The 24,062-nt window shown below is 41.9% G+C and overlaps 1 protein-coding gene across 2 annotated transcripts in view; it reads right to left on the bottom strand.

The window, feature by feature from the left end:
• The window catches only part of CDH13 (cadherin 13), a 1,008,956-nt gene that overhangs the window by 774,707 nt on the left and 210,187 nt on the right, over positions 1-24,062 (bottom strand). For both annotated transcript variants that reach the window (XM_059045502.2, XM_067020415.1), the window contains exon 2: positions 13,935-14,046. In XM_059045502.2, coding sequence (XP_058901485.1) covers positions 13,935-14,046 — 112 coding nt within the window. The remainder of the gene's footprint in view (positions 1-13,934; positions 14,047-24,062) is intronic.

Genomic DNA, 24,062 nt, shown 5'->3' with positions numbered 1-24,062 from the left:
CTCTACAGTTTAGGGAGGATTAAATAAGGTGAGCTCTTTTTAGACTAGGAAGGGGTTAGATTCTGAGGTATGTCAGTAGGCCTTCTGGAACACTCACTGTGCCTTTTCATATTTTAAAGGTCTGAGCAGTCCTATAGTTTAAAAAAACCAAAAAAACAGCATTACCCAAACTTACTTAACTTCAAACCATTTTTCCTCATGGTGCATTCCTATTACCGTTTTGTAGAACAGTAATCCAAAGACAGAAGTTTGGAAAATGTGGACTTAGAAAAAAGTACAAATGACCACGTGCTGAGAATGGAGACCACCCACACAACATGGGTTAGCTGTTAAACCTAAGAACTGAGACTGCCTGTGTCAACCTGATTGTTTGTTCTCAAAAACCTTTGCCCGAGAAAGGTAAGACTCTAAACCAACAGAAACAACAAGAAAAACTTCACTGTTTGTTTCAGGAAATTTATGAAGACCCATTTACCTGAGGGCACTGTCGGCTACCTGGACAAATAGCTCATTTATCAAAAAACCCCTTACTTATAAGACTTACTTCAAGACTTACCATAAGACCTTGCTAGCATGTCATGAACTTTACCCGGTGCCAGTTTCCTACCTTAAATCACAAAAGCCTGCATTCTCCCTCCCAAACCCCATAAATATCCATTCTGACTTCCACCTTCTGAAACATTGCTAAGATTCTGTCAAAGGGGTGTTTCCTATGGAAGAGAGCTTTAACAAATGTATCTTTGCTTTATTAACATGAGTTATCGGGTGATATTTTGGGAAGTCATACTATGAGCTGTTGGGCCACATGACTGAAAACCTATGCAATCTAGTTTTTATTTTTATTTTTGGCTGTGTTTTGGTCTTTGTTGCTGCACATGGGCTTTCTCTAGTTGTGGCGAGCAGGGGCTACTCTTCATTGTGGTGCGTGGGCTTCTCACTGCGGTGTCTTCTCTTGTTGGGAGCACGGGCTCTAGGTACATGGGCTTCAGTAGTTGTGGCACGTGGGCTCAGTAGTTGTGGCTCACAGCCTCTTGAGCACAGGCTCAGTAGTTGTGGTGCACGAGCTTAGTTGCTCCGCAGCATGTGGGATCTTCCCGGACCACAGCTCGAACCTGTGGCCCCTGCATTGGCAGGTGGATTCTTAACCATTGTGCCACCAGGGAAGCCCCAATCTAGTTTTTTAAAGCTTACATTTCATTTGTGTCTGTTTTTTATTTCCATTCTTACATTAAAAGTGATTATTATATTGTGAAGCAAAATTGTTTAAGGCTTGAAAGTAAGACAAAGATGTGTGTGGTGGCGGGAGATGTTATTTCAATGTCACATATAAGCATTACTTAAAAAGTCCATTCAAGGATTATTTAATTATCTAAGAAAATGTAATTTGTTCACCTCATAGTTTACTACTCATTGAAGCTTGCATATTTAGTGAAATTACATGTTAATTTGTAGGTTTCTGTATAGTAGAAACATGAATATTATTCAGTAGAAAAGATATCTTGTAGGATATCAACTGGCTTTGTATATAAGCTAGCAGACTGATTCTAAAATTTCTTTATTATCAAATCACCTACAAATACTTAGCTATCCCAATGTTCTTTGAGTCACACTTATTATCTTATTGGTTTGCTTTTTAGTTGATGAGTGTGGACCTGTCTGCACTTTATATTCCTAAAAGTGTCATATTTTTTAACTTACTGAAAATTGTATTTTGACAGTTTCTGTTTGTTTTACAAAAGTATCAGTCTATAAAGCACTGAAATTAAACAAAGTGAAACAAAAACTGATCTTTCGCTACAGAAAGTTTCAAAAGCACTGTCTTAACTCTCTCTGAGTTACTCTCTGCTGAAACTCTTGGGGCTTCCTTAGTTTCTGCTCTTCCTGGGGCCTCATCATTCAGGTCTTTGGATGAACCTATGAGCCACACAATTTCCTTCTATCAAATACTTTCCTTTCAAGTCTTGAGTTGGTTAGGGTTTCTCATAACTGATAAAGTCACCGAATTGTAATTGCAGCTGACAAATATTTATGACAGAACAATCGAACTTCTCCCTAGGTACACAAATTGGCTATACCTATCATAAAAACATTCCTGATCAAAAATGTACATGATGAGAGCAAACAGCCGGAATTGAGCTATCCCAAAACCAAAGCAGGCAACTTTGGAAATAAAACGATTTTTATGTACATCTTTATCTTAGGCCTCACTCACTCTAGAACTGCCTTGACCTTTCTCCAAAACAAACAAAACACCTGGAAACTCAATCAGAGCTGCTGTGCACCAGACTCCATGCCTTCACCTAGGAGATGTTGCTTCTCCATCCCTGCAGAGTACAGACAAGGGCCTGGTTCTAGCCCATGCCCTCTATGCCCCTTTGGACTATGGGAATGACCACTGGGCCACATCCCCATGGGCATCTACCTGACAATCCTCGTTGCCCCTAATTTCAGTTTCCTTCCCCAGTGCCTAGAATTTGATGCTGAATTCCTCTCCTAGCCTGATTTATCCCCACTCACCCTTGCTTTCTGTTTCTAATTCAACAAACTTCTTTCCACTAAAAAATGCAGTGCTAACCATATTCCTTGGAGGTTTTGACTCATATTTTGAAGTGTTTTTCAAGCACTAATTATTTCTTTCATGTTCTTCAGAATCAACATTTCCTCATTTGGAGTTCCCCCCTGCCCCCACGGAATTTAATGTATACGTATGAAAATTAAGACCAGTTTTAGCTAAAAATAGATCCTCTGGGAGGTCTCTGCAATCAGCTGACTTGCGCAATTAAGAGGAAGCTGGATGGCTGATAACTGTTTGGGCTTCAGAGGAGGATGCAATAAGCTGGTGCAGCAGCTGGACACTTTTCAGGGCTGTCCTGCTAAGACACCACTTACCAAGTTGCTCACAAGGAGAAGCGGGGTTGTGTGGGGTGGCTGGAACCTGGAGGCTGGTCCACCAACACATTCTGCTGCCCCGACAAGCAGCTGGGATGTGGAGAGGCCAGCTGAATGTTTCAGCGAAATTGAGGTCTGCAATTTTTCACGGGAATGTTCTCCTAAGGAGGGCAGCCTGCAACTCAGAAATCCAAGATGCTCCACATACCAGTGTCCTTGTAACTCACTTGGCAGCAAAACCCAACCTGAACACACATGGTTGTATTTGTGGTCCTTGTTTATCCTGGTTAGGGTAAATATCCATATGTGTCACTGCAGAAATATCTGTTTTATTACACGGTGCTGCCCCAGACCCCCCTGGTGGAGTGGGTAATATACAGCATATACATTTGACTAGCTTTTGCTAAATTCCAAAACACATCTGGATCTAAGTTTGGAAAGGATCACTTCTCAGATGCTTTTCAGGGAAAATCCTTTGAATTTTTACCCAAAAAGATCAAACATGAGGAAGCAGAATGTGTGTGTATCGGGAGGGGGTAGTGGCAGGTGCCCCTACAACTTGACAATTCCTAAAATGGAGACTTAGAGGGAGTAGGAACAGCATGTGGCCTGCTTCAGAGGTTGCAAATTCCCCGTGCCACGTTTGGTAGACACGGACACTACCATTCCAACAGCATCATTCTGTAGACATTCCCTCCCTTGCCTTATTCTTTCCAATAATAAAATCAACCAACCTTTATATAGAGCTTCCGTGTGGCAGGCACTGTCCTAACACTTTTGCATATGTTATCTTGATTAATCGATCCTTGAAACACTACCTCTGTTTTACAGATGGGGAACTGAGAGGTTTACTGAGGAACTGAGAGGGTGAGTGACTGGAAATGCCGCCATGTTGCAAGTGATGGAGGCAAGTGATCCAACTCAGGAGCCCATACCAAGAGCCCTGTGAGGCCCTCAGGGGCACCCCAGTCTGTTCTCCCAGGAAAGGACCGGAGCACTTCTGTGGGAGGGAACTGGATATAGCCTTTCACATGGAAAGAACATGCAGAGTCAGGAGATCAGAGCTCCTTTTCCACTGTTGGTACTTCTTTTGAGATACTGGGTCTTTAAATCAACCTTCATGCTCTCTTTGTTAAAATGGGATTTATAATCCTATCTTACAAAGGGCTGTTGACTTGATTAAATGGATAAAATGGTACCCCTGCCCCCTTTCCTAGATCAGAGTATCTTAAACTAAAAAGCCTGTTCTCAACTTAGTGCTTTTACATTACCTGATCTCTCTGCCTAAAGGTTTACCAACGCAATCTCCACCTGGCCGGTTCCTTCTCCTAGTTCAGGTCTCAGCTTCTCAAAGAAAACTTCTTTAGCCACCCATTCTATCGTAGCCATCCAGAAATCTCTATCACATAACCGTGTCTTATTTCCTTCATAGTATTTATCATCAGCTCTTCACGTAAAAGTTTCCTGTTTTCCTGGGTATTTATTTCTATCATGGCTGTCTCTCTCTTTCCATAAAAAATGAAAGCTCTAACACAAAAGGCATCTTTTTTAATCTGGTTCATAGTTTTATCCATTGTACCTAGTACAGGGTCTGGCATAAGGGATGTGTGACCATTCTGAGATTCTTAAAGAATTGACTAAACAAATGGGACTCCATGTGTGTCATTTCCTTTCCTATCTCCTACTTCTGTGTCCAGAAAGAGAATATGCAAATTTGGTCAAGTACAAAAAGTGCCTAGGGATATTGTGACTGGCAAGTGTTTGCACCTCTTGCCCTTTTGCTTTCAAGCCAACAAAAATTTCCCTGAAAATTAAGATAAAAAAGGACAGACAGAGGGCAACACAATTATTAGAATGTGTGTGGATTTGATCTGTTACAGGATAATAATATCTTCTGCCTTTTCAAACTATTTAAAGCCACGTTTAATCTTGCCCAATTTATGTTTTGGTGTTGTACTTATTAAGCAGCCCAGTTCATGTGGTTCTAATACCTTAAATTCGGAGATGCTCCTGTAACACCTGTATGTTCCTGTATTCTTAACCCTTTGAAGAAAAACAGAAATAAAAGAGATTTATACCAGCTCCAGAAACATGTGAGTGAAGACACTCAACAAGTTAGAGTGAGGCCACATGGCAGCACGTAGAATTTGACAGTCTTAATCAAGCAATCTGCTCGCCAGCATCACCAGTGAGAAACCTGGCATGATGGCCGTCATCTGCTGCCACCTAAGAGACGTTTGCAACGTGCGTGTGTGCTAGCTTCTAAAAATTCTCTTGCACGGACCACAGCCTGCAGTCGTAGAACGTTAGTACTGAAAAGGACCTTAGCAACAGAGTAAAACACCCTCATGGTGGACTCTCTTGCTTTTGCCAGCCCAAATCTTCCTGGACACCTTGACTGGTTCAGGGGTAGGCACATGACCCAGGCTGGAGCCAGAGAGTTAGCCATGGGGTGTTTGCTGGGACACTTGGAAAAAGAGATGCTCTGGGTTGTTACGCTGGAAGAATAAAAGGCTGGGACTTCTGGTGGCCATCCTGGAGGAAACCCCTCTGAGAGTGAGGGGTACCAACACTATATAAAGCGGAGCTGAAGAATTAAGTGTGATATTGATGATGTCACTAGAGCATCTAGATCCACGTGTTCCTAAAGCCAGCTCAAACCTTGACATTTTCAATCATGTGAGCTGATAATTTTATATAGTTTTGCTAAAGCCAGTTGGAGTTGGGCTACTTTGGATTACAACCAAAAGGGGCCTAATATACCCTCATTACACAAATGGGGAAACAGAGGTCCAGAGAGGAAAAGGGTCACACAAGTCAGTGTTTGAGCTGGGATAAACCCCAGGGATGCTGCGTCTCTTTTAGAAAACTTGTCTTCCGGATGTCTTCCCCGTCCAGACCCTTGGGGTTCTCTGGGGCTCTGCTCTTACCCTTACTTCACATTCCGGTGCTGCTTCATCACGCTGCCGTCTCCCCTGCCCATGTCTCCTTTGATATGCCTCCCAGCCGTCCCCATCTCAGAACTTCTGAAAAGGCTCCATGCCAGCCTGAGCCTTCCCAGCTCTTCTCTCATAAGCGTGTCCTATTGTGAACTTCCAGCCACACCGTCTGATCGCACGGCTCCTCTTTTCATATATTCCCCATATTGACAATTCAAAGCACTAAAGGTAGATTTCAAAGTCTCAGTCCGCGCCCGCCGTCCCATGCCCTTCAATATCTTAGCGCCATCCTCCGCTTCCTTTACCACCAATAACAACCACTGTCGACAACAGCAGTGGTATGATAAAAACAGTACGTGCGTTTGGCCTTTTGTGGTGAATCGTTCGGCCCACACACCTGTCTCAGGAGCAAGGGTGACCTCATGGAGGTGAGTGTCGAAGCCTATAAGGGACAGACAGAATAAAGGAGGAGGTTGACGGGGTGACAGGAAGACGGCAGAGATTAGAGAACCACAGGGAAGGCCTCAGCTACTGTTACTGCTACGCCGCTTCCTGCAGCTAATAGTTTAGTGCTTAACGATAGACTAGCCGCTTTTCAGAGCCTTTACATAGATGAACATCTAATCCTCACAAGAACCTACTGAGGTTGCTACCATTATGATTCTTTTTCCAAATGAGGAAACTGAGGCACAGGGAGTTGTGTTACCCACCGCAACACAACTTGCCCAAGTTACTTAGCTGATACTGGGCTAACCTTGGATTTAGACTCAGGCAGCCTGCCTCTAGGATCTGTACTCTAGAGGTCCAGTACTGCCAGAAGTTATGAATTTTTAAAAGTGGAATTCTCAATGTTGACGATGAACTTCTTTCATTAAACACTTCAGGCTCCTACACTGAGCAGCCAAACAGGACATATCTGTGGGACAAATTTAGTCCAAGAGCCGACAGTGTGACTCCTCTGGTCTATTTATTTCTTTCATTCCACTGATAAGAAAACTCAGGCCAAGAGAGCTCCGCCGCATCTACATTCCTCTTCTCCTAAGGCCCTCTCACCCTGTTACCTCTTATGTCTCTCAATCTTCAAATTATACAACTTAGGACCCAAGTCTAATGGAAGGATCTCTAAGCATTTTACCATATCCCTCCCTAATGCGTATATGTGTTCTTTTTATTCTGCAGTTATTTTATTATATCACTTTACCTTTATGGAATGAGGTAGTTAATATAATGCATTTATGAGTACCTTAGTTAGTATTATTTGACTGCTCAACTGTTACAGATATGTTGGTGGCGGAGTGGGAGGCAAACCTGTAAAAATATTACATTTCTACAGGACTCTGTTTAAATATAGGAAAAATCCATGTAAATAGGAGTCCACATTCTGATTCAAAGTATAATCACCTTCATAATGATGGAGTGAATTAAGTGACACCAGAGTGATTTTCCTTGGCATATCACTACAGTTTAAACCAAATATACCACTTGAAACTCCAACCTATTCAGATCTATGTAGACTGTAGTACAGGTCACGTTAAATAATTTCACTAATCAGTTAATCAATCTCCCAACCTGAGAGTTAATACAAGTTAGTAGTACAGAAGACAACGAGAAAATGGAAAGGAAATTATCTTTGTTGTTTATTTCTTAAATCACTAAAACTGAAAACAAAAGCAAAAGAACTTAGGAAGTTCTCAGGGATAGAGAATATATACAGACAAAATCCCGAGTCAGCTTGAACTCAGGAAGCAGGAATTTCTCCACCTGCCAGGTTGGAAAGTTCATCCATTTATTACCACCCAAATGAAATCTTTTCAGCAGGGTCAAAAGGGCCTTTGTTTTGACATTTAATTCACTAGCAATGTATTTCCTGCGTTAGGATGCAAAACACCTCTCACATTGCTTTTTCATTAATTGCTTTCATTTTTCAAGTTCCCTGTTTGATTTATAGTCAATTAAAAACACCCTCAAAAGCCATGACTCACGTATGTTAAGTACAAATATGATTTATGCAGCACCATGGACCCCATGAATGACTTGGCTACTGACCAAGGTCGGTATCAAGGTGGCACATGACCAAGAAGCGTCTTGGTGAGAGGAACGCATGCGGAAGGGCAAAAGCACGGAGTGCAGGGTCATGGGCAAGCTGGCACTGGATCCATCCAAAACAGGAAAAAGAGGTACTTTTTCTGTATTTTTCTGTATTATAGAGGAAGAATGAACTTGTCTATGAACAGAGAAAACATAATGCAGTAGAAATTCTCTATTTCACCCACGTTGATGAGAGTAGATGGGAAAATTAAGTGGCAAATTTCCTTGATAGGTCACCACCAACATCAACAACAGCTACAAGACACAAGACCAGAGAACTCTGGATAAGAGCCAGAGCACTGGAATCCCGGATTCAAATTTTGATGCCACCAATTATAAGCAATACGACCATGGATGAAGTGCCTCACCTAGTCCAGCCTTAGTATCCTCACCTGTGAAATGGGCCCATGAGGGTATTTTCCCCCTAAGGCCTAGTATGAGGTTCAAGGGGACTCTCCACACGTAGAGAGCACACAGTAAATATCGGCTATGAAGGCCACAGATGCCACATTCATCAGCACTAGGGGTGCCTTTAAAATTTCCCAACATCTGCCTCTAATGTGTGCACACTTGTTACATTTTCTAGAAATTCTCTTTCTTTCTGTCAGTATATGCATACAGCCCTTCATGAGGAAACCTCTTGAGTTATCCCTCCTCTCCAGGAAAATGAACATACTGAAACTTTAGAAGAATATCACAAAAGTCAAGAGATTAAGTAACATCAACCTAATGCCTTAAATCAGTGATTTCCCACCAAAATGAGGTAAACAAAAACACTTGGTGCATTTTTTACAAAGCAAAATTTACTCAAATTAAAAGACTGCCTTCTCTTTTGTAGTTGGTCCTTACTCCTGTTTCGTTTGTTTTTTGATACTAATGACCTTTTAAAAGAAAAGTCTGGCCACAGTAAATGGAAGTATTCTCACTCTATCTCATTTATTAGCTTGCTTTTTTTTTTCTTTTCTCATATTCAGACTTAGAAAAATGTTTAAAAGTACACTCTTATCAATCCAAGATTTTGAAAAAATTCTACTGGCCCATGAAGTTCAAATCCTAGAATCACTGATTCAGATTTTTTTTTTTTAAATCTCTTCAGATTTTAATGTCCATGATTTGTCTTCTAAAAAGTCAGGTTTAGATGGCCATTATAAGGACACCAAACCTATCTAAGAGCTCTGAATAATAGTAATAATAACAACAACCATGGCAATACTAAGAGCAATAGCAATAATGATAGTAATAATAATAACAGCTTCCGTTTATTCACAACTATGTTCTAAGCATTTTTCCATCAATTACGGCATCAACGCTAGAAGTAAAGACTGTAATTATCCTTCTTAGAGAGATGAGGTAATTCAGACTTACAGGATTCAGGTAACTCACTCTTGGTCACGTAGCTAACATGTGACTGTGTCATATGTTTGAACTCTAGTCAATGTGAGTTTTAAACTATATGACCTTAACCTCAATACTATAATCATCAGGAGGGTCCAACTAGAACCCATCCTTAGTAGAATTATCAAAAGGTCCCTCCCTGGGTGTTGCAAGAGGGGGCAGAGAGGAAGCTGATTCTGCTCAGTGGGAAGCACCCCCTGACACGAAGAGCAGGATGTAGTCACAGGTACGTGACCTTGCTGTCCTGCTTGAATGACCAACTTCGTCCTTATCCCCACGGTGGCCCAAGTTACTCAGAGACAGTTGCCTCCTTTGTGGTCCGGTTCTGTCTCTTTTGAGAGTCTCTTTTTGACTGGGGTCACTTTGCTTTGTTAGGATCTGTGTAGAGATGGTGAACTTACATCAATACTCGTGTTCCTCTACTTTGCTCAGCTTCTTTCGCAGTTAGCTTGGCTATGTGACTAGGTCTGGCTAAGAGTGTAAGCAGAAATGATACATGTCCCTTTCGAGCTCAAGTGGTTAAACATCGGTGGTGCCTTCCCCACCCTTTTTCTCACCCCCCTATTCTCCAGCTTGGTGACTTAAGAGTTACTCAAAGGCCCAAGATGGCAGGACCAAGTTGGAAGTAGCTTGGGTCCTCGAGTTCCTGCATGGAGGGCAGCTACTTGAAGGAGAGCTACCCAGGAAAGCAGGAAACCTGCATCCACATGACCTGAATGAGAAATCACCTCTTACAGTGTTCGGTCACTGGGGTTGTTTCATAACAAGCCTATTTTGACTAATGAGGCATCTTTATTAAAAGTGTAATTACACGGGTTGTATTTTAGGTGAACTCAGGTGCGGCAATTTCTCTCTGTGTATCTGTGTTTGTGTGTGAATAGTCCAACAAGAGTGATCCATGAAGGATGAAGGGGGATGAAAAGCACTGACCTGATAGTGGCTGGGTGGCCAATAAGATGTCTTTCTGGACACTGGAAGTTGGAGGCACCTCTCCCTATAGAGGCTGGAGGATCATGAGTATGGTTTCCCTTAGGGCACGAGATGATCACAGATCCCTCTATAATGCCAGGAGGGTCTGTCTGAGCTGATACAGCAGGGCAGAATATTCTGTTCTATAATTTTTCAGGACACAAGATAGTCAGGGGCTTATACTTGGTCCTTTTCCATATCAGATGGGTGGCTGGTCAGTTTTCCAGGCGAGATATTCTTCTGGAGCCTGTGTCAGCTGGGAGGCTGTAAACAGGGTCACTATCCAAATATTGTGGTATCAAGATAGCGGCTACCAGAACTGCATGATTTTCACGTTGCAGGAGAAGCAACCCCATCAACCAATTTAAGAGAATTCGGGGCGTTGGAAACCTCTAGGGACCTCCTGCAACAGACCCCTCACAAGTTCCTCCTGGAGTCCAAAGGCCTTGAGTGGATATCTCCTCTCTGAGTTTCTGCCTTCTAAACTGTCTTCCCCTTTCTTCTTGTGCTTCTCGTTGAAAATGACAATAAACACATCCTCCCAGCTCACCTTTTAAGACTGAGATGAAGCCAGAAAACTTTTGTCCAAGTTATCTTGAGTTGGGGGGTTTGCATCATGCTGTGAAAGCTACAATGATAAAGCTCCCCTGGTTACATTAGAAGAAATAGTGGGATGCCATGTTTTGATCCTAGAAGCTTGTTGAAAATGGCCCTTTAAAGACGAAAGCAAGTCTAGTTAGTGGAAAGGAGAGTAGAATAAAGAGTTATTTGGATGTGAAGAAAATAAAAGGCTTTAGAACAACTGAGGGAAAGATGTATCAGAGTGAACAGTGAATAAAATATTAGGGAAATAAAAGGAGTGGAGGTGACCATTAGTAACAGTTAAAGCAGAAAAAGATAAGTCATTGAGAATTGAGGGGAAAGATGAAAAAGGATAAAAGGAAATATTACCGTCTGAACAAAAAGAGCAGGAAGCCATGGACAGAATAAACATTCCCTGGAACGCATGCTAAAATCTAACACAGAATTGGTTGAATATAAGTCTGGGGTATGAGCAGATATACTATATCTGTAGGGCAGAGACAACATTTTCAGACAAGTTTATAAAATGGTGAAAAGTGTAGACATAAATTGATTGATTATGCTGTACTTTACACTTTCTGCAAAAGAAAAATTCACAATGATTAGAAGCCAAATCTCTTAAATATTGCAAAGATAAAGGAAAAATGGAAAGTGTAAGTGCCACAGGAGGAGTCCAAGGTAATGTTACTAACCTGGTTTCTTTTAGCCTCTGTTATTACCTAGATCATCAGCTTATAGTTTACACATCACTGAACTATCCCTAACCATTTTCTGGATCTTCACAGTGGCCTCAAATATCTAAGTATTTTTAAACATTCTGGCTCTGCTTGATTCCTTCCAGTTTCCATCCAGATGTTATAGCCTTGCCACAACATGGCCTTCATTCTGAGAGGTCACACCACTCACTGGTTTCTTGGCTAATCACATCTTTCAGAGATAGAAAGGTCTTGTGTTGGACCATAAAGAAATGCATGAAAGAAACTGAGAATGAGAGGGGAAGGAGGGAGGGAGGGAGACTTAAAATGTTAGTTGGTTAGGGGGAAAAGTCCATTCAAAGTTTTGTGCTTTTTATTTCTTCTTCCATGTGGAATAGAGCAAAATACATTGCTACTGCTTCTGGAAATCCAGATTTCCCAAACAGTATTCAATAGACATTCTCAAGTCTGTGAAAACTTTCTTCTTCATTTAGGCACAATTAACCTTATTCTCAGGGTTATACTCATGACAACCTAGGTTCACTGCTTTGAGATGAACTGAAAAGTATCAAACCAAATCTGCTCTTTGTATTTTTTCCCTAGTAATATACATGGACCCACAGTTTCACTGAGAAGGGGGCTAATCAGATTTTGCTGATCCAACAATTCACATATAAATTCACATATAAATTTTTAAATAACCTCAATCCCTATATCACTGACTTTTCCTGAACGTGCTATCACTGATAATCAATCCAGTTCCATTTAGCATTTACTAGCTTACACAGAATCAACAACCATAACCCACTAAATTACTTAGGGGATTAAAAAAAAAAAAAAACCACACAGACACACACAAAACTGTGATATTGGAATGTACAGGATGGTCTAGTTTAAATGCAAAATGTCCCCCAAAGTATGATTGTTTCCAGCTTCTCAGAGGTGAATTAAAAGCTGTTTGGTGTCGTGACGATCGCAGAAGCAATCACATTTATGGGCCTGCTTTGCGTACCAACCCTATTAATAATTTCCACACTCAGGGTGGCTTCACATTTCCACACATGCTAATATAGATGCCATTTGGGAATTGCTTGGAGAAAAAGAGAGAAGGAGAAGAGAAGAGAGGAGATGACACAGACGAGAGGAGATGAGAGCCAGGAAAATGGTATCTTAGACCAAGTTCAGTTTAAAATGTAGTGATTCTGATAAATAGAAGAATCAAAAGACAAATGAGAGTTCGTGATGGCCTGACCCAGGAGTCACACTCGGGGATCAAATTAACATGAAATCACATACTGGAATTCACTTACCCTGCCAGTCCTGTGCCTTGTCATTATAGACTCTAATTACTGAAATGATTTCATAGGCATAATTGCATCAAGATGTGCATGGGCTTCACCTTGGAGGGCTCCCTTGATGCTCAACATTGTACCTTCATTATTGTGTTCCTTTCAACTCTTAAAATGTGCTCCAGCCTCACAGAACAATCCAATCACACAGGCTGAGTTTTCTTTTCCCCCTTTTCTTTAAGCAAGCCAGCCACATAGCACAGGAATGAAGGAATGTGGTTATCCTGAAAGGCAAACCTGGGACCATAAGGGCAGATGTACAGTTATCTTCCCTAAAGGACCACAGAGCATCTGACCAAATTAAACCATTGTTTTTACATCCTTCATTCCCAAATGTTAAAGAATGGTGCTCAAGAGCCTACAATTAAAAGCTTATTTGTCTACCATCAATTTTAAATTCATTGTGCTAAAACTAAGCTTGTTATGCATTTAGCAATGCACTCCATGCCCTCATAAAGATAAAACAATATAACACTGGCATTAAAAATAGGAAGAGATTATAACCACAGATCTGAGCAGAGCATATTTTGAGGAAATTAATTGGATTTGGGGGGATGTGAGTTTAGAATAGCCAGTAGAGGTTTCAAATCTTTCAGAAAACTATCTTATTAGCATTAAGAATAAGAGTTTAAATTCCTATGCCTAAAAATTCCCAGAAGCTAACATCCTGCTCTCACCATTATTTTGATCCAATGCTATGTATGAGGTAGAACAGCAGTCCACAGGAAGGCAATGGTCTGTTCTCAGGATCTGCCCAGAGGAAATGGATTTCATACATTGGAGGCTTGGCAGTCCCCTTTCCTGGGAGCGGTCAGGAGATGCTTATCGGGGATAAAATACTAAAAAGAGACACACACCACTCTATTCACCTCTAAGCTGACAAAGCCCTAATTCAAGAACTTCCACCCTGGGTCAAGCACATAAGAAAAACGATCAGAAAATACTTAGTTTAGGGAATACCGTATCCCGAGTCACATTCTTAGACATCGGTGAATAGGCCAAAAGCATCGTCAAGTGACACTGCTTACAGTTTAGAATCGCCTGATCCTCGATGAATTCAGCTGGCTGATTGATATGGAACAATTTCTGCTGAAATCCAGGAGTGCAGTCCAAATCTTCTGCAGATGTTAGCAGCAGCACCTGAGAAAAACGAAGCCATCGATATTTTAACAGCGGCTTATACGTTTGCCCTGCTAACTTTTACCAAATCTGTGACTTTAAGAAACGAGCTGAGGTTTTAATTTCATTTCCCAAATTAAGAGGTAGGTTGATACCTCTCTAGTGGCTGCCAACCATTCGTTTTGGCAAGGAGATTTGGAAAACACGCAAATGGGAACAGCTGCTGCAGTTTCCATTAAGTTGTAGTTAAAGAAATAACTTCCTCAGATTTTTACACCTGCTAAGAATCTCACCATGGTTTCCACGTGTGAAATTTCATTACAGAAACTGTCAATTTCATATGATGCCTGAGCTAAAACCAACTTCACTTTCATAGATGCAAAGGAACACTGTCATCGGCAAAGAGGAGGAAAACGGAACTGTCCCATCGGAAGTTACTTCTAACAAGAATCCAGGGCCCCGTAGACCTTCACAGTCCAATATGGTGGACGTGAGCCACAGGTGACTACTGAGTACTTGAAATGTAGCTGGGCTGAAACTGTCAGTAGAAAAATACATGTTGGATTTTGAAGACTAAACACTGCAAAGAAAAATAAAGTAAAGTATATAATTAATACTTTTTATAGGATTACATGTTGAAATGTTATTTTACAGATTGGACTAAATAGATCCACTATTAAAATCAATTTTACCCCTTTCTTTTGACTTTAGTATGTTTGGTTACTAGGAAATTTACATTTTACACTTGCTTCTGAAGGCTCAGCTTTGTCTTTGCAAATCCTTGGGCCACTTCATCCAGAAGTAAAAAATGTAGGTTATATGTTTTGGAACATAAAAGTTATGTTAGAACACTCTTGGACAAGGGGTAATGAAGTCAGGTAAGAAATAGCCATAGGCCCAGTAGGCCAAAGGCTATATGCAGTGTGAAGTTAGAGATTACCTCTGCTTCCCCACCTGTTATACCGAGCACCTGCCACATACACTGGTACAGAGAAGACGCTCCGTAATACTTACAATACAACGATCGCTAATACTTTCCAGCCTTCGCTATATGGCAAGCACCGTCCTAAGTTTGTTGTATGCATTATCTCCTTCAGTCTCCACAACAGCGCTGTGATGTACTTAGCATGTTATCAGACACATTTTACCAACAAGGGGCCTGACATTCTAGAGAGGCTAACAATCTTGACCCGAACCACACAGTTAGAATGGGTGCAGCCAGGATCTGAATCCAGGTTTACGTGTTCTCTGATTTTGACAGAGCTCCGCCTACACCCTTCACGCGCGACTTCGTATTTTTTTTGCCTGGGACATTTCTCTGAAACCTGTGGGAAGCTGCTTTATCTGAGTATGGTGCCAGCAGGCAGTGTTTGGAAATTCACACCCCCAAGACCATCACCATAACTGATGAAAACTGCTGTGTGAATACCCCAGCCCTCAGGTGAGATAACGCAGAGGCAAGTGTTTTGTCTCCCACTTGGACTTAAGCAGCAGTTGTCCACGGTGGCATCTGGCTTGATAACTCACCGTCCATTAGCTGCCTTCTCTTCTTTGGCTCGTTTACTCATCCCCCGTTGGTATTTTTCTGACATCACCCTCCAAATAAAACTATTTGCACTCAAATCTTTGACTCAGTGTCTGCTTCTTGGGAAACTAAACTTTGATACCAGAATGCAAACTCCTTTTTTAAAAAAAAACTTTTTATTTTGTATTTGAGTCTAGCTGATTAATGTTGTGATGGTTTCAGGTGCACAGCAAAGTGACTCGGCCATGCCAGAATGCAAACTCTTTACCACTGCGCACAGGCTGTTGAAGAAAACTCATTATCATCCCCACCGGTGATCTCAAAGGAGTGCACAAAAGGTTGGAAGCTGTGGAACCAGGGCTTCTCTCTAAATACCAGCCCTCTGAAATGCACTGAACCCAAAGAACAAGAGCGAGAATCAATCTCCCAGGGTTCACCATGTGGCCGGCCTGAGAAACATCAGAGGAACTGAAATAGGAGAGTCATCACCCTGACCGACGTCATCCTTCTAAAATCAAAGGGGGGGAAGGATGCCATAGTCGCATATCTGAGCACTTCTGTGTGTAAAGCTTTCCCTTGCCTTGACAGCAGGCTCTGGGTAGATCACGTCTAAGGCAATCATAACGCCGACATCCCAAGTGGTGCACACAGAAAAAGCAGATTCAGAACTCAGGATCATTTGCTGGCAATTATGCAAGCAGAAAATCTATAACTGGCCAACGTTAATTCAGTTAAACAGCAAGTGGTCGAGGGTCGCCTCCAGGCACCTTATGCCTACAATTATGCGTTAACCTTATAATCAGCTAATTCTTCCCTCAAATCCCAGACCAGTAGACGAATCATTCCCGAGGAACTAAGGGAGACGACATTTCTCCAGGGATCCTGAGCTAAGAATCCAAGACTGACGGAGAGTACAGGTGAGAGGAATCCCTGGTGCTTATCAATCTGAGGCTTAGTCTCTGTCCTGGCCTCTTGGTAGGTTCTACTTAGGATTCCTCTGGAATCATAAAGGAAAAAGAAACCGTTTCCAACTGCAGATGCTCAGGGAGGGTGAGAGTGGTGGAAGAACTCCCAGAGACTCAGGGTTTGTGGTTTTTTTTTTTTTTTTTTTTTTTTTTTTTGCAAATTCTTGGGTCACTTCATCCACCAGGCAAAGTTCAGGTTAAAGGCTTTGTAATATGAACACACAGCACTCTCCGGGGCAAGTGTGACTTAGCGAGGTAAGAATTAGTCGGATAATTCATTCCCTCTCTCCTCCCTGTGTCTGTTCATTCACTTATCCCCGGACATTTATTAAACTCCTGGGATTCCGTGAGCACTCTGCTAGGTGTTGTCCTGGAGCTTATGGAGAAGCCCCACAACAGGCATTAAAAGCATAAATTCCAGAGTTGTTTGACTTCGTTCATTCTTGGCTCTGCCCTTTACTGACTGTGCTATTTGGCGTTTTTTTCCCTAGCCACTCTGGTCTCGGTTTTCTCATGTAGGGAAATATGGAAAACAAGATGTGCATTGAGAGTGTCCATGTGGGTTCAATGGAATAACACATAGAAAGCAACTAGAATAGTGCTGCACAGGATAAGCAGTCGAGTGCTAACTGTTACTATGGACGATAAAAGGTGAGAGGTATTAACAAATCATCATTTAATTAATTGATTAACTAAACTTAAAATTTAACTTGAAAGGAAATCACGGCTCTCTTCAGGAGCATGTAAAAGCTGGGAGTCGAACTGCATCTAGAGGAATCAAGGAAAGCAAACCCACTGAAGGGGCATTTCTGCTTTGATCTCAAAGATGGGTCAGAATTAGCTGGATAAATGGAGAGGAATATAGAGTGGTCTCTTTAACCAACACACACTTTGCTTTCACGTGAATTTATGCCTCTCTGGATTTCATGCAACAGATCTCTGAAACGACAAAGGAAACTGCATTTAAAAAAGAATCCAGACTAATTTAGGGCTCCCCAAAAGCTGAATGTCTGGCTGAGCACTTGTGGTAGAGCGTTCGAGTTACTGCTGTTACCCCTTGATTTTTGTAGCAGATTTCAAATAGTATTCAGCTATGAGCTTACCATGGCTTTAAATTCAATAGCACTGCGGCTGGCGGTGGGATATGCAGAGGCATCCCTCACTGGTCTAAGGTGAGCACGCAGACATGACTCCAGAATTAGGCAGCCCCTTCTCCAATATCATCACACGTCACTCTTATAAACATGATACCTGGACATGCTTTCCCCCAAACTCTCTTTAACCTTTTCAGAATATATGCTATGAGCAACATTCCAAACGCATCTTTAATGCCATGGCAGTAATGGTCTTCCTATATGGTTCTTTTGTTCATTTATGCATTAGTTTGCACTTCATAAACAATCGGCAACCAATACACCTTTGAAAGCTCAGCAGTGATAAAGTTTTACGATCACCAAAGGATTTCTATTATGTGAAAATTACAATCAGCCTGCTTATGAAGGCAGATTCACGTTCAGACAGACTATAAGCACAGGACAGAGCCACAATGGTTCTGTATGAATCCCAGTTTACCAGCTGCCATTTACTAGATGTAACCCTCTGTATCTCAGTTTCCTCAGATAGAGTCTTATATGTTGTCATGAGGATTAAGTGAGTTATATTGTAAAGAGTCTTGCACGGTACTGGACACATAATAATTGCTCAATAAATGTTTGATATTATTATTTTTACTATTATTATTATTATTTCTATGTACTATGTTTAAATCAATATACAGGATTCACTCATATTCCCAGAGTAGACATTGACAAATATCATCAAAATATTACTTTTGTTGCCACTGTAGAATTGTTCAATGGATAGACTATGCTCAGAAATATCAGAGGGAAACAGCAGGGATCTGACTCAGGTAAAAGATAAGGAGAGAATTTGCACCTTGGGGTCAGCTGCACAGTACGCACATCTGGGCCTATTGTGGACTGACTTGTGCTGCTTTTGCAGACACTGAGCATCCTTTAAAATGACAGCTCAGGGATTTCCCCGGTGGTCCAGTGGTTGAGATTCCACGCTCCCAGTGCAGGGGGCCCGGGTTTGATCCCTGGTCAGGAAACTGGATCCTGCATACCACAGCTAAGGATCTTGCATGCCGCAATAAAGACCCCACATGCCGCAACAGAGACCCCGTGTGCTGCAACAAAGATCCTGTGTGCCGCAACTAGGACCCAGTGCAGCCAAATAAATAAATAAATATTTTTTAAAAAGAGAAGAAAATGACAGATCAGGGCTCTGTCCTCTATGTACGAGCCCCTGCCCTAAGCTTACGTATGGATGGCAAGTTCTGACAGCACACTCTTCATACCTGTTTCTCTTTTTAGCTTCCATTTCCGTGCTGCTGTTCAGAGCCTTCTCTTTTAAAAAGAAAGCGTTTATGTTTATCCTCACAGGTGCTGATTCAAGAGCCTAGCCAACTTTGGAGTTTGCTTCCAGAAAAATGGTTTTTTTCTGCCCCCGACTGCAGGTTGCCAAGTGGCAGCGTAAGGGGTGGACCGGGCCAGCAGATGTGGCTCAGCCAGAGCAGTCTGTCATCCAAGTTAAATTATCATGTCCTATCGAGCACACCTCTCTGAGCTATCCTTGCCTGCACGACTCCCGACGTCACTGCTCCCCGTCTCTCAACTTAGTTACACCCTTGTCTGGCCCTCTCGGGATTTGAGTGTGCAACCCCTGCTTTGGACTTTGGAAATAAGCTTGTCAAGCAAAGAACTCTCCTTGTTATGAGTCTCCAGTTACTTCTCATAATAGTACCCGCAGCTATGTGCTCCTGGCTCTATTGCAGTATTTTTGGTCACGTGACTAAGCACTGGCAACAAAAGGAGGGTGAAAGGATTTTCACCACTAGTCCTGGCCCCTGAAGTGCCCTCTTTTACCCATCTAGGGAAATAGAACAGAAGGACTTCCAAGGTGGTGGAGTCATCCAACAGAACGATCCGAGGAATCAGTCACCGCTCAGAGGACAAGCACCTGGGAGAGATGCCCAGCAAGGAAACTCCACGCGCAGCCTGCGGTCCCTGAGATCTGGGGCTGTTTGTTACACTTGGCTGACTATGCACTAAACCTGGAAAGCATAAGGGCAGACGGTTTTCTAGACCACAGCATCACAGACTGTTCTAGAGGCCAGAGAGAAATAGAAGAACTGAAGAAAAGCTTAACACAACTGTATTCGAAGCAGCCATAAATAAAAACAGAGAAAGTTACTGCCACAAATAATTATCTCAGCAGGCTGTGAACAAGCTCAGATCTCATCCTCTCTTAACTCAGCTTCAAAATGGTATTTTCCAAATGAACTCACTAGTGTGTCCTGGCCCCTTGTTGTTTTCCTTTCACTGACTCACTCGCTTTTTGCTATTAGGGTAGATGGACAGTTATTTTATCCTTGCCACAAAACACCTCCGGTTTACTCTTGTCAAAGTCAGTCCAGTGGAATCAGTTTGGAGGGGCTTAGACTGGTGGAGAAGAAAGGTTACTATCTCTGATTTGCAGGATATAAAAATGTTACAGCAATGTATCCGATTGATTCTTTATCCTGCCAGGGACCAAAAACCCCAAGTCCTGGAAGGGTTTATAAAGGCACACTGCCTACAGGGAAAGCACAGAGAAAAGAAGCACTTCAAAGACACACACACGTACACACACACACACACCTGCATGCGCGCATATTGATATGTTCACTGTGAGTGTCAGTTCATGTCATCCACGCTCCCTGAGTCTGGTGTTTTACAGCCTCCGGACACAGAACACCTGCCACCTTCTTGGCTATTAATGCACGACACTTAGAAATGATTTTGTAATTCTTGGGGAGATAAAGGGTCCTGTTGTTGCCTTCATACACAGTTTGAGACCAACATTCTAGACCTTATTTCTAATTCAACGATAGTATCTTTTCCTCAAATTATTAAAAGGGAAGCTGCATATAACTGGCAAAGCATGGGACAAGAAGCCAAAACTAATCTGAGCCTGAATTCTGACTATGTGGCCATTTCTCTGACTTTTGGCAAATTACTTAAACTTGAACAGCCTCTGTGTTTTCTTTAATTGAGCATAACACCACCTATGCATACAGTTGCTGGGGGACTTTAATGAGATAATGTAAAAAGAAAGGCTATATGGTAGACAGAATAATGCTCCCCAACAGATGCCCTCAGTCTAACCCCTGGGACCTGTGAATATGTCACACTACAGGAAAAGGGGAATTAAGGTTGAAAACCACCTGATCTTAAAATAGAACGATTATCCTAGATTAGATGGACCCCATGTAATCACAAGGATCCTTGCAAATGGAAGAAAGCACTGAAGACTTAGAGAAAGAGATGTGACAATGAAAGCCAGGTCATAGTGATGTCATGTGAGAGGGACTCAACCTGCCATTGCTGGCCTTGAAGGCAGAGAAAGGGGCCACCAGCCAAGGAATGCAAGAGACCGCAAGAAGCTGGAAAAGGCACCAAAAGAAGGATTTTCCCCTGGAACCTCCAGAAGGAATACAGCCCTGCTGACACCTTGATTTTGCTCAATGAGACTTCTGACCTTCAAAACTGTAAGATAATCCATGGTGCTGTTTTACATTGCTAAGCGTGTGGTAAGTTGCTAGAGCAGCCACAGGGCACTCATAACGTTACCATAGTGTTGGCCCCACAGTAGACACTCAGAAAATATTTGTTCCCTTTACTTGATTTTTCAAGATATAATTTGAGCAAACCAATGCAGAGGGAGAAACAGAGGAGGAAAAGAGGAAGGTGGAGTGGAGGGAAACAGAGAGGGAGGAAAAGAGGGAAGGTGAAAAAAGAGTCATGAGATTGGTTCAAGATGGCGGAGTAGAAGGACGTGCTCTCACTCCCTCTTGCGAGAGCACCAGAATCACAACTAACTGCTGAACCATCATTGACAGGAAGACAATGGAACTTACCAAAAAAGATACCCCACATCCAAAGACAAAGGAGAAGCCACAATGAGACAGTAGGAGGGGTGCAAGCACAGTAAAATCAAATCCCATAACTGCTGGGTGGGTAACTCACAAACTGGAAAATAATTATACCACAGAAGTCCACCCACTGGAGTGAAGGTTCTAAGCCCCATGTCAGGCTTCCCAACCTGGGGGTCCAGCAATGGGAGGAGGAATTCCTAGAGAATCAGACTTTGAAGACTAGCGGGATTTGATTGCAGGACTTTGACAGGACTGGGGGAAACAGAGACTCCACTCTTGGAGGGCACACACAAAGTAGTGTGCACATCGGGACCCAGGGGAAGGAGCAGTGACCCCATAGGAGATGGAACCAGACCTGCCTGCTAGTGGTGAAGGGTCTCATGCAGAGGCAGGGGGTGGCTGTGGCTTACGGTGAGGACAAGGACACTGGCAGCAGAAATTCTGGAAAGTACTCCTTGGCTTGAGCCCTCCTGAAGTCCATCATTAGCCCCAGCAAAGAGCCTGTAGGCTCCACTGCAGGGTCGCCTCAGGCCAAACAACCAACAGGGAGGGAACTCAGCACCACCCATCAGCAGACAAGCAGATTAAAGTTTTACTGAGCTCTGCCCAACAGAGCAACACCGAGCTCTACCCACCACCAGTCCCTCCCATCAGGAAGCTTGCACAGCCTCTTAGATAGCCTCATACACCAGAGGACAGACAGCAGAAGCAAGAAGAATTACTATCCTGCAGCCTGTGGAACGAAAACCACATTCACAGAAAGATAGACAAAATGAAAAGGCAGAGGACTATGTACCAGATAAAGGAACAAGATAAAACCCCAGAAAAAAAAAACACTAAATGAAGTGGAGATAGGCAACCTTCCAGAAAAAATATTCAAAATAATGATAGTGAAGATGATCCAGGACCTCGGAAAAAGAATGGAGGCAAAGATCGAGAAGATGCAAGAAATGTTTAACAAAGACCTAGAAGAATTAAAGAACAAACAAATAGAAGAATTAAAGAACAAACGGAGAAGGACAATATAATAACTGAAATGAAAAATACACTAGAAGGAATCAATAGCAGAATAACTGAGGTAGAAGAATGGATAAGTGACCTGGAAGACAGAATGGTGGAATTCACTGCTGCAGAACAGAATAAAGAAAAAGAATGAAAGGAAATGAAGATAGCCTAACATACCTCTGGGACAACATTAAATGCACCAACATTCACATTATGGGGGTCCCAGAAGGACGAGAGAGAGAGAAAGGACCCGAGAAAATATTTGAAGAGATTATAGTTGAAAACTTCCCTAATCGGAAATGAAATAGTCTCCCCAGTCAAGGAAGCGCAGAGAGTTCCATGCAGGATAAACCCAAGGAGAAACATGCTGAGACACACAGTAATCAAACTGAAAACATTAAAGACAAAAAAAAATTATTAAAAGCAACAAGGGAAAAATAACATACAAGGGAACTCCCATAAGGTTAACAGCTGATTTCTCAGCAGAAACTCTACAAGCCAGAAGGGAGTGGCATGATATACTTAAAGTGATGAAAGGGAAGAACCTACAACCAAAATTACTCTACTCAGCAAGGATCTCATTCAGATTCGATGGAGATATCAAAAGCTTTACAGACAAGCAAAAGCTAAAAGAATTCAGCACCACCAAACCAGCTCTACAACAAATGCTAAAGAAACTTCTCTAAGTGGGAAACACAAGAGAAGATAAGCACCTACAAAAACAAACCCAAAACAATTAAGAAAATGGTCATAGGAACATATATATTGATAATCACCTTGAGTGTAAATGGATTAAATGCTCCAACCAAAAGACTCAGACTGGTTGAATGGATACAAAAACAAGACCTGTATATATGCTGTCTACAAGATACCCACTTCAGACCTAGGGACACATACAGACTGAAAATGAGGGGATGGAAAAAGATATTCCATGCAAATGGAAATCACAAGAAAGCTGGCATAGGAATACTCATATCAAATGAAATAGACTTTAAAATAAAGAATGTTACAAGGGACAAGAATGGACACTACATAATGATCAAGGGATCAATCCAAGAAGAAGATAAAACAATTATAAATATATATACACCCAACATAGGAGCACCTCAATACATAAGGCAAATGCTAACAGCTATAAAAGAGGAAATCGACAGTAACACAATAATAGTGGGGGACTTTAACATCTCACTTACACCAATGGACAGACCATCCAGACAGAAAATTAATAAGGAAAGAGAAGCTTTAAATGACACAATAAACCAGATAGATTTAACTGATATTTATAGGACATTCCATCCAAAAACAGCAGATTACACTTTCTTCACAAGTGCACATGGAACATTCTCCAGGATAGATCACATCTTGGGTCACAAATCAAGCCTTGGTAAATTTAGGAAAATTGAAATCATATCAAGCAGCTTTTCCAACCACAACGCTATGTGATTAGAAATAAATTACAGGGAAAAAAATAAAAAACACAAACACATGGAGGCTAAACAATATGTTCCTAAATAACCAAGAGTTCCCTGAAAAAATCAAAGAGGAAATCAAAAAATACGTACAG

Source organism: Kogia breviceps, chromosome 18 (assembly GCF_026419965.1).
Source record: "Kogia breviceps isolate mKogBre1 chromosome 18, mKogBre1 haplotype 1, whole genome shotgun sequence".
Taxonomy (NCBI): domain Eukaryota; kingdom Metazoa; phylum Chordata; class Mammalia; order Artiodactyla; family Physeteridae; genus Kogia; species Kogia breviceps.
This window is presented reverse-complemented; position numbering and strand designations above follow the sequence as displayed.